The sequence below is a fragment of the Anabrus simplex genome, chromosome 4 (genome assembly GCF_040414725.1).
Source record: "Anabrus simplex isolate iqAnaSimp1 chromosome 4, ASM4041472v1, whole genome shotgun sequence".
NCBI classification, from domain to species: Eukaryota; Metazoa; Arthropoda; class Insecta; order Orthoptera; family Tettigoniidae; genus Anabrus; species Anabrus simplex.
Window position 1 is genome coordinate 400,522,048 of NC_090268.1, and position 12,023 is coordinate 400,534,070.

The 12,023-nt window shown below is 37.1% G+C and overlaps 1 protein-coding gene across 1 annotated transcript in view; it reads right to left on the reverse strand.

Annotated features, from left to right (window-relative positions):
• The window catches only part of LOC136872759 (uncharacterized), a 196,065-nt gene that overhangs the window by 20,165 nt on the left and 163,877 nt on the right, over positions 1 to 12,023 (reverse strand). Inside the window, exon 6 of the mRNA XM_067146589.2 lies at positions 7,685 to 7,841. Within this exon, the coding sequence (XP_067002690.1) occupies positions 7,685 to 7,841 (157 nt within the window). The remainder of the gene's footprint in view (positions 1 to 7,684; positions 7,842 to 12,023) is intronic.

Consider the following 12,023-nt stretch of genomic DNA (forward strand, 5'->3'; position numbering starts at 1 on the left):
ATAAAACTGAGGTAATTGAAGGAATAGGAGACCATAAGGCTGTAATAATGGATGTAGGACTCGTACCAAAAAGGCTTAATAAGAGGGTTACACAAGACAAGAAATTGTACAGAAAAACTAAAGTTGATGAATTTGGGACTTACCTTAACTCACAATTCAGTTGTTGGATAAGTGAAGGGAGTAACGTGGATACACTTTGGGCTAAATTTAAAGGAATTATTTGGGAAGGAGAGAAGAGATTTGTACCTGTTAAGAAGGGTAAAATGACCTCAGACCCTGTTTATTATACAAGGGAAATAAGAAAATTAAAAAGAAAATGTAGAATAGTAAACAGGAAAATCAAAGAGGGTAGGGAGAGTAGAGAAACTAGAAAACAGCTAATGAGGGAACTGAATAGAGTGAAAAAGGAAGCAAAAGAGAATTATATGAATGGCATACTTCAAGAGGGTAATGACCACAAAGGGAAATGGAAAAAGCTGTATTCATATATCAGGAATCAAAAAGGAAAAGGAATCCAAATTCCTACAATGGTGGGAGAAGGGGGTGAACACTATTTAACAGATACTGAGAAAGCAAACCTATTTAGTAGGGAATTTAGAGATTCAGTAGATGATTGTCAAGAGTTGGAAACCGAAACAGAAGATAGAGAGGGAGAGAGACAGAGGGAAACAAGAAGCTTCTCATTCACAAACGAAGATATTTTCAGAGAAATCCAACTGCTTCAGCAAGGAAAAGCAGCAGGGAGTGATCAAATTACTGGGGAGGTATTAAAGACAATGGGGTGGTACATAGTGCCTTATTTAAAATTTCTCTTTGACTATGTCATAAATAATAGTGTAATACCAAAGGAATGGAAGGAATCTATAATAATACCAATTTATAAAGGAAAGGGTGATAAAAGGAAACCAGAGAACTACAGACCAATCAGCCTGACCAGTATAGTTTGTAAAATTCTGGAGAGTTTAATATCGAAGTACATCAGAGGAATATGTGATGATAAAAATTGGTTCATGAGGAGCCAGTATGGATTTAGAAAGAAATTTTCTTGTGAGGCACAACTGGTGGGATTTCAGCAGGACATATCAGATCAGTTGGATTCAGGAGGTCAGTTAGATTGCATAGCCATAGATCTTTCCAAAGCCTTTGATAGAGTGGAACATGGAATATTATTAAAGAAATTGGAGGGAATAGGATTGGACGTAAGGGTTACACGTTGGATAAAAGCATTTCTAAATTCAAGGGTTCAGAAAGTCAAAGTAGGAAATAATGTATCTCAGGAAGAGAAAGTTTGGAAGGGAATTGCACAGGGTAGTATAATCGGTCCGTTACTTTTCTTAATATACGCAAATGATTTAGGGAACAATATAACATCAAAAATAAGATTGTATGCAGATGACATAATTGTTTATAGAGAAATAAACAACATTGAGGATTGTTCAGAATTACAAAGGGACCTTGAAAGTATCCAACAATGGGTTGAAGAAAATAATATGAAGGTTAATGGAGGCAAATCAACTGTTACAACTTTTACAAACAGGAGCTTTAAAACTGAATTTGAATATACTTTGGATGAGGTAGTTATCCCAAAAGATGGCAAGTGCAAATACTTAGGTGTGAGATTTGAAAGTAATTTGCACTGGAAGGGTCATATTGATGACATTGTTGGGAAAGCATACAGATCATTACATGTCATAATGAGGCTACTTAAAGGATGCAACAAAGAATTAAAAGAAAAAAGTTACTTGAGTATGGTTCGTCCATTATTGGAATATGCAAACAGTGTTTGGGATCCTCACCAAGAATACATAATAAAAGAAATAGATAGTGTGCAGAGGAAAGCAGCAAGATTTGTAACAGGGGATTTCAGGAGAAAGAGTAGTGTATCAGAAATGTTAAAGGAACTTGGGTGGGAAACTTTAAGTAAGAGAAGGGAGAAAACTAGACTTACAGGATTATATAGAGCCTATACAGGAGAAGAAGCATGGGGAGATATCCGTGAGAGGCTTCAGTTGGAAAATAATTATATCGGCAGGACTGACCACAAATATAAAATTAGAAGGAATTTTAGCAGAAGCGATTGGGGTAAATTTTCATTCATTGGGAAGGGTGTGAAGGAGTGGAACAGTTTACCAGGGGTAGTGTTTGATCCTTTTCCAAAATCTGTACAGATATTCAAGAAGAGAATAAACAGCAACAGAGAAAATAAATGAAATGTTAGAGGGCATTCGACCAGTGCAGGTTATTGTATATAAAAAAATGTGTGTGAATAAATTAATTCCATCCCCTGGTCTAAGGAGTTTGGACAGCCAAAGTAGGGGACTGCCTGTAGGGGTGAAGTACAGTGGGGACTTCGAGGGCCCTGGGACCGCTACGGTAGCTGTGAAGGCCCTTCAGGAACTCTGAAAAGTGGTGGCAAAAGGGGCTCTGGTTAAGACGCAGCAGGTCGTTATGCTACTTAGGATCCAGAACGGGTAAAAAAAAAAAGTAAATAAATAAATGCAATGTAAATATTAATGTTATACCAGTTGTATAGTATCATTTGAAGTAATTCCACATACTGTATATCAGTTGACTATATTTGTAAGTAGGACAGGATATATTATAAGTAGAATTTTGTAAACAATATAAATTTATTAAGGATGAGCTGTGTGTTTAAGAGAAAACATTGTTAGCGTAAATTGTATAATATTGTATTATAGGAAAAATTTTCTTCTCTTGTTAATTTAATATTTAGTGCTTGACAATAATGTATTTTAGTGTACCATTTGCCACCGAGGTAGACACCTCATTTGCAAATAAAGAGATTTTGATTTTGATTTTTGATTTTTTGAATACGTTTGTCCCCTGCAATTCATCTTAAAGTCTGTTGGCTCTGTGGAGATGTCGCTGATGACTGATCAATCCAATCTTCGCATGAAACATGCGATCCCACAGGTCGCATCTAAAGGCGGATGGAGGACGCAGTTGGATCCAATAGATTATATTATTATAACAAAAACAATAATAATACTGTATATTCCTTTTTTTCAATTTGCTATATGTTGCACCGACACATATAGGTCTTACAGCGATGATGGGATAGGAAAGGGCTAGGAGTGGGAAGGAAGCAACGATGGCCATAATTAACGTACAGCACCTTTGCCTGGCATAATACTGTACCTATTTCCTCTGAAACTTTAATTTTTGTATGGTATGCTTGGTCATGGTGGCAACCAGTTAAGTGGGAAGTAATTAAATTAAATACTTACCAGTATTGCCATTTATAACTTGGTGCAAAAACATTAGTTGAAACAGCAACTGATGATCACTTAGCAGTGTGCACAATGATAAGCAATTGAATTAGAGATAGTAATTATTTTGGCAAAACGGTGCTGTGGTCAGCCCAGCGAATGTAATAGTATGGTGTGGCATGTAACTGCAATGTCATGCAATTTCATGCTGGCCATGTGGGTAACAACTGAGCACAGGATGTGTGGGACACAAGATCTCGGCACATTTGATCGCTATCAGATTGTCGATGCTAGACATATGGGTTATTCCATTTCCAAAGTCGTGCAGGTACTGGGCTTTCCATGGGCCATCGTATCAAGATAAATTTCTAACTCTTTGAAAACAACTGATAGGGAATCTGCCACCTGGGTGACAGCCCTAAACGCAGATCATTGGTGATCGATTGACGGACTGATTGATTGAATGATTGATTGACTGATTAGAGAGTTTACGAGTACATAAATTTGGGCAAAACCTCTGCCCCCAGGGTCAACTGCAACTGCAATGGTGTACAATGTATCGATAATAGAGTTCACTGTCAGCTACTTCCAATGGTAAGAGCAGATAGACGGGCCATAGTGCAGCATATCACTTGCGAACTCAGTGCTGGAAAACAAGGTGTTTAGTAGCAATACCATCCAGAAACATCTCCTCGCAATGAGGTATGGAAGCTACCATCCCACTAGGGTACCTCTGTTGACCATACTGTACCATTTTGTTCATTCATTAGTAAGCGATATTTAACGCAGAATTTGTGCAACATGACGCCAACTGTAAGGGCGTGATGCCATATAGAACGCGGGAACTCAGGAGATGATTCCCTAGGCAGGGTGTGGTTATGCACAAGTGAAACAGAAGATATGTGGGAGAAGGAAAGAAAGATAAGAATTTGTTTTGGGAAGTACCATACCACCCTAACAATATTTTAAGCGGGAGTAGTCAGGTTCACCACATCACGGGAATCAAGTGATATCTCCTCTATCTGAAGGATTTCCAGAATGATAAAAAGATGAAAATTATCTCCAGAATTTTATGAAGCCAATGATACATTTAATGCTGTTAACAAGTAATGAGATTAATAACTACGTAATAATCTGACCACCGTGGGAAACTGTTTAGTGGCTGCATACCAAACACAAGAGTGTTTCGAGGAACTTTCCCTCGCGTCGCTTCGCTTTTTGCCCCCTATAAGAGATGAGAGATATGGAGGGAGATTACTCATTCGATGGTGAGATTGCTACTAGTGCGTGTCGCGTGTCTGTCTGTATTTGCGCCAGAAACCTTGGTTTAGGACAAAGACTGTGATTACTTTAGTGCAGTTGTGCTAATGTTTATTCAGTGGATCGGTGATCTATAAATTTTCCAGTAATTATTCAATCGTATGATGGTATTTAGAAACTTTACAGTGAGGTCGCGAGTGCCTAATTAACCGACTGTAGACAATGCCGTACATATAGACTTCATCATGAAGCGGTACGGGTAAACCCGCAGATATATTGTGAAGTGTGGAAGAAGTGCAAGTATAAACTAAAGCCATTTGTGTTATTCCCGCTAGACTTATCAGTCTGAATCAGTCGAGCATGAGATAATGACAATTTGTTCGACCGATCAGGTTGCTGATTTCAGATAGTAAATATATTGCCTATATTCATTCGTGCGCGGTTAAGCTGATAAAGGGGAACAATGATTTTTAACATCGCAGTACTGATTTTTGTCTCAAAATTTAAATAAAAGTACCGGGAGTGATGTGCTGTTAATAAATTAGGCGTTTCATTCTAGTGAAGACCTGTGCCGTGTTTCGAGAGACGTGTGATATGAGACCTTCTGACCACAACCGTAAGAAGACGACCTCATGAACGAGCCATCCTTCAAGAAGACGGCATCATGAACAAGCTACCCATGGAGACTGGACCCAGGACCACATCGCTACCATGATGGGCTGAGCAGTTACGCCTAACCCTGACAGAGGGATGAGGAGGTCACCAAATGTCAGTTAAGTGAACCGTACTTGTAGGCATGTATTAGGGTTAGCAGTCGTTACGCAGAAATATAGTAATCAAATTTGTAAATATTAGTATATGACTTGATTATAGCCTATCAGGCTATTTATTAAGATGGTTTTCAAAGTACTAAAATTGTAAAGTATAAATATTTTTATGTACAAGATAGCGACGTACGTTATGTTACGTGATGGGAAGAAGAGTGCCTAGTGTTATGTAAGCTTGTTTCATGTTTGTTAGATCAGTATATTCCTTTCTTTCGGCGGATAATATTTCTTGTGAGTATTATTTGGATCAGTTTATCATGCTCTCTATTTGGGTGGATAGATCTGCGTAACGTAGTGTTTGCATGCTGCCTGAATATGATTTATGTGCATGTATTTATTTGATCGAGTCCGGGTGAAATTAAACCACATCGTAGACTGTGTCATTAAAATCTGTGACTCCATTTTACTCTGCCAAACATGGGCTTGAACCTTGGACCTAAAGGTTACCAAGAACACGTCATAAATATAGACGGGGTGATTTTATGAGAAATAGTATGGTATAGTACTTTAATGAAATAAATTAGGCCCGTGGTGGTCAGTTAGTTGAGCCAGATATATAGAATGAGAATTGGTTCCTCATTAGTTTTAAGGCTTATTGGTTTGTCAAGTGTAGACGCAATTGAAAGCCCTTTTTGTCATGTTAGTCCAGAAAGCAGAGGAACTAGGTCGCTCACTCCCTTGTTTATAATTTTTTTTGTGGGTTGGGGGAGGCTGCACTGGCTAGACGAACAGGCCAATGTCCTAACCATGCACCCCAGGAAGCTGCAGCCATTTTTAAAAGCCATATGTTGCAAGGGAGTCTTTCTTCAGGCAGAGAATTATTTGCGACAGTGATTCTTTCTTTTTTTGTTTTGCCCTTTTCTTTTCCACTTACGTGTCAATATTGATGGGTATTTGTATATATGTCGTCTTGGTACTAAAGGAATTTGTATTGTTATGTACAGAGATTGCTTAGAGGATGTGTATTCACATCCCTATGAATTTTTATAGGTAGTCGGGTAGCATATTAGCTTCAGTGTTTTAATTTACCTTAGTCGTCGCTTGTAACATACTGAGTGGCTGTTTACATGTAAATATTTCCCCAATATGTGAGGGAGCCTTTAGTAATAGTGTTGTTTCTGCAGAATGTCCTTAATCCTAGCATCATGTTTTTTTATTATTTTATAGGTCTATGGGTTCTGTTCCATATAAAAAAACCTATTTTTGCTTCACTTATCTACTCTTACGCACGACATCATCACGAAATTCTATTTTGTAACGTCATTCATTCTATTTTGTGAAAACTATAGATGTAAGCCTTCATGGCTGTTATCTTTGCACTACGAGTGCAATCTATTGTAAAAATAGTATTGTGAAAACTAAAAATTTTCTTCATTTTTTTAATCGAATATGCTTTGTCTAGTAAAGAGTCAAATAATAATGGAGTTCTCATTTCTGAAATTAAAATTTAATAGTATAGTATCCTTGTCCCATGATACTCTCGTCACAAGAGCATCAACCGTCTGCCGGTTGCAGCTAGGCTGGTGCAGTTATTCATCAACAGGTAAGCAGGTAAGTTCGATAATCCATTATTGTTTATGTCCTGTAGGGTATAATACGTCGCAAGGCACAAAGACCGATACGGGGAAAGGAACACCACCATTGGACTCTCAAAACAATGAAAAAGGTTGCCTGGACAGGAAAGCTGAAGTACCAATAGCAGGGTACGAGTATGTCACCCCGTATACGAGACAATGGATCCCTCTTGCCAGCAAGGTACAGTGCAGGCCAACGGCAGTAGTACTCTCATATGGGGAGTATTCACTTGGGATGAAATGGGATTCCTGGTATGTCTGCTAATGTCCCTCACAGGCAAAAGATATAGACACTCATTTGTTGTTCTCCAGCACACTGCAGAAGACCTGTACCTACAGCAAGACAACACATCAGCCCATTGTTCATGAGCTGTGGCCGATTATTTCGATGAACACTCCACAAACGTACGGATGCTTGCCTGGTTCCTAAAGTTTACCCGAGTTCAATCCTATTGAGCATATCTGCGTGTTGTCGAAAGGGATACGAGTCCCCTGAACCCTGCTCCGACCAATCTGTGCATTATGAGAGGCTCTGCAGTGGTTCAGGATAGCTCTCCAAATCTTCTGGTGTCTTGTGCAGTTCATGGCATGCCATATCAAATTGATACTGTCACTGGGCCGAAACAGAGTGCTAGATGCTACTAGCCAGTTATCTCTAATTCAATTACTCATCAGTTCATGCTTTTATTACAGAAAAATGAATAAAAACCAGAGAATATTAAAAGAAACAAATTAAGATTAACTAGATTTGTCTTGTTAAGGACTATCCATCTACAAAATGCAACGAACATACCTGTGTCTGGAAAATTATACTTTTGTATTCTCATCTTGCGTCCTGATACCACATTAGTGATGATGTGTTCCTGGGGAGTATTCTGATACACCCGGTCAGTCCACTCTGATATAGTGACTACATCTCGGCCTTCTTGGAACACTGCACCATCTCTAGTCTATGAACAATACATTCTCAGTATTAAACACTTACTCTCAATATTCACTCAACTTGAAAGAGTCTAAGTGATTGAAAAAACAAACTACTGCAATACTGTGCATGTGATTTTTCCTCACATTTTACAGGAACAACAAAAGACAACTTTTCTCAGCTAAAAAGCAATACAATATTTAAGAATATTAGAATTTTAATTCATGTTTGTCTTCAGAACGATTTGTATTAGGTCAAGTAACTCAGTGTGTACACATCACTAGCAGGGTACGAGTATGGGCTTGTTAAATTACAGAAAAATTCCACCTATACAATACAAGTTTACTATGTTTATATATTATAATTCCATATATCACACTTTGTAGAGAACATCTTCAACTTAAAGATCAATTATTATCAAAATTGAAATCAAGGCACCATTATTGGCAAAATATAAAAAATTGAAGTATTCAAAAAGTGTACTTATATTAATAGATTAAATATTTAAAATACATTCACATACTGTATTTGTATTGTGTTAAATCTTACAAAATTAGAAATGTTATATTTCAAAGAAGCAGGTACTTAGTGAAATAGGGTGAAGTTCATATTACATGCTCCATGATATATAAAGAAGAGAACTGAATCTTAGAGGCAAAGGTTCCACGGTATGAAGAATTAATTTATTTTCGGGGTTGAACCATGTTGTTGTTGTCTGTACATCACATACAGTTTGCCGACATTTCGAATACATTGCAGTATTCTTTGTCAAGGCGACTGAAATACCCCTACTCGATCCGAGGTAGTCAGTCTCCCAGACAGCAGTCACAACTACAAGAGTGGCCCTGACCTTGGTCTTTTATATCCTAGCCTTTCTGGCTGACGTAAGCCCCTGGCTGTCTCGTGAGAATTCTGGAAGGTATGTGTCACAGCCAGGTAGTGAATGATAGGCATTCATAGTTTAAGACATACAGACCACAACATAAACACGCTGGCCGAAACCCCAATTACATAACAGCGCGGGCACGCCCCCACTTCCTGGCTGTGACACATACCTTCCAGAATTCTCACGAGACAGCCAGGGGCTTGCGTCAGCCAGAAAGACTAGGATATAAAAGACCAAGGTAAGGGCCACTCTTGTAGTTGTGACTGCTGCCTGGGAGACTGACTACCTCGGATCGTGTAGGGGTATTTCAGTCACCTTGACAAAGAATACTGCAATGTATTCGAAACATCGGCAAACTGTATGTGATGTACAGAGAACAACAACACTGTTCAACCCGGAAAATAAATTAAATAAAGAGAACTGAAGTTTGAGTTATGTCTAAGGATTGACACTATATCAATTATTATTGAAATAATTCTTGAGGTGGGGTATTTCATGTAGTTGCAAATTAAGGCCAGAACTGGTAAATGTTATGATGTTAAATGTACCGTAGTAAATCTGTAATTTAAAAAAAAAAAAAAGAGGCCTCCTCCACAGTCATAGCACATGCAGGAACAGTCAGCCAGTGTCAGACTTATTACAACCTGATACAGGTCCAGTAACATAAGGCAATTTTTTAATCTATTTTATTTATATTTACTGAACAGATAAAATGACAGTATAATGGAGTCAGATTCCAATAAGTTAGGGACTATAAATGATCATAAAAAATGCACATAACATATATAAACAGTTGTTAAAAAATATTCTATGTAGTCTGTATCAAAAACCTTAATACTTAATCAGATAAAAGGTGACTTTAACACCATTGTCTGTTGGTACTCTAAAAAAGAGTAAATTGTGGGAACATGCATATTAGAACTAGACTGTTTTTTTAATACATTTCTCATGAATGTCAAAATGATTTTTGTTAAAAAGTCACAATGCTGAACTTGAACAGGTTCCTATTCTGTTTGCTGAAACACATGAAAACATGTTGTCTGTTATATATATGCTTGAAAAGGTAAATTGATCTTCTTTAAATTATAAATGCTGTTATATAATTATAAATGCTGTTATATCGGCTGAGGGATATAGGATTATATAGAGCCTATACAGGAGAAGAAGCATGGGGAGATATCCGTGATAGGCTTCGGTTGGAAAATAATTATATTGGTAGAACTGACCACAAGTACAAAATTAGAAGGAATTTTAGCAGAAGCGATTGGGGTAAATTTTCTTTCATTGGGAAGGGTGTGAAGGAGTGGAACAGTTTACCAGGGGTAGTGTTTGATCCTTTTCCAAAATCTGTACAGATATTCAAGAAGAGAATAAACAACAACAGAGATAATAAATTAAATGTTAGAGGGCATTCGACCAGTGCAGGATATTGTAAATAATAAATGTGTGTGATTAAATTAATTCCATCCCCTGGTCTAAGGAGTTTGGACAGCCCAAGTAGGGGACTGCCTGTAGGGGTGAAGTACAGTGGGGACTTCGAGGGCCCTGGGACCGCTACGGTAGCTGTGAAGACCCTTCAGGAACTCTGAAAAGTGGTGGCAAAAGGGGCTCTGGTTAAGACGCAGCAGGTCGTTATGCTACTTAGGTTCCAAAATGGCTAAAATATAAATATGTAAATAAATTCAGTGTTAATTTTAATCTTATACCAGTTGTATAGTATTATTAGAAGTAATTTCACATACCGTACTGTATATGAGTTGACTATGTTTGTAAGATATTATAAGTAGAATTTTGTAAACAATATAAATTTATTAAGGATGATGTGTGTGTTTAATAGAAAAAATTATTAGCGTAAATTGTATAATATTGTATTCTAGGAAAATTTTCTTCGTCTCCTGTTAATTTAAAATTTAGTGCTTGACAATAATGTATTTTAGTGTACCATTTGCCACCGAGGTAGACACCTCATTTGCAAATAAAGAGATTTTGATTTGATTTTGATATCCCAATGTTTAAGAAATCAAGTCACATCCGTCTGTATGGGTGATAGTGGGGGATATCCCTCGACGTTCCAATGCGGCACCTTATGTAGGGACAACACTAACTCACCTGGTAAGAGGCATTTTTAAAGCAGCTTAAATGACACCAGGTTGATTTAATTTATTCCTGTTCTAGTGGTAATTTATGTGAATATTTATTTTTGTTGTTTCATTGGTTATCTGTAAATATCTTGATTTTTAAGAGGGATTAATGTATTTTATGATTATATTTAGGTTGTTTAAAGTCCATTAAAATGGACAATATGGATTATCTATTTTTTCTATTAATCATTCACTATGAGCTGTTCATTAAGACAGATGATTGAGGTTCTATTGCACTTTAAAAAAAAATATAGTAGTGGTATCAGCACTTACTAAAGTATTGGAGCTTGATGATAACAGAGATAATGTTTATAAAACTAGTTTAAAAACAGTACAAACAGTTAAAATAGTTTTCAAAACACCAAATAATAATGTACCTTCAGTGGGAAAGCTCCTTCAATGGAAATCTCTTCTTAATGTTGCATCAGTCATAATCCAATGAGAATCTCTCATTCCTAGTGTTTGAAGGATTCTTAAAGTGAAAACAATTGTATTTAAGCTTACAACATTAATACTGTAATATATTCGTCATTATCTTCTTTCCCTTCTACACTTACGTTAGGGTCACATTGTGGGGCAATGATTTCCATCTATCTTGTATTATGCACTATGTAATTTCTCACTGATAGGGGCGGCTGTTATTTGTGTCTGATTATACAATTTTTTCCTGCTAAACAATCCACTTCACAAAAAGGTACAAATGTACAAACTTCTGGCAACTAAACAAGACAATTTCAATGGACAGACCTGATGATGATCAGGATAGGTAAGAGGACTCTATGATAATGGATAAGGAGTGGTGGAGAAAGAGAGTAAAATGGGAGGAACCACATTTACCCTGAATCAAATGCATCTATATAAGGGGAAAGATATGATTTTGATGATGATGATAACCAGTGATCAAAATGACCATACATCTCCAGAAACCAAGCCCAGCATCCTAAACTAACAACAGCATTAAACGTAAGGAACTTCATATTATGTGTCCGTATTGAACTGAGATCACAATTGAATTAAAAATCTAACAAGTTCCACCTTTTTCAATACAAAATACAATGTTTTTGGATGGTTTCTTACAACATAAATTTCATTACAGAACTAGTTTCGGTGTTCCTGTAGACACCATCATCAGCTGCATATTAAATGAAAAAAACTTGGCGATATGAACATGAACAACAACATA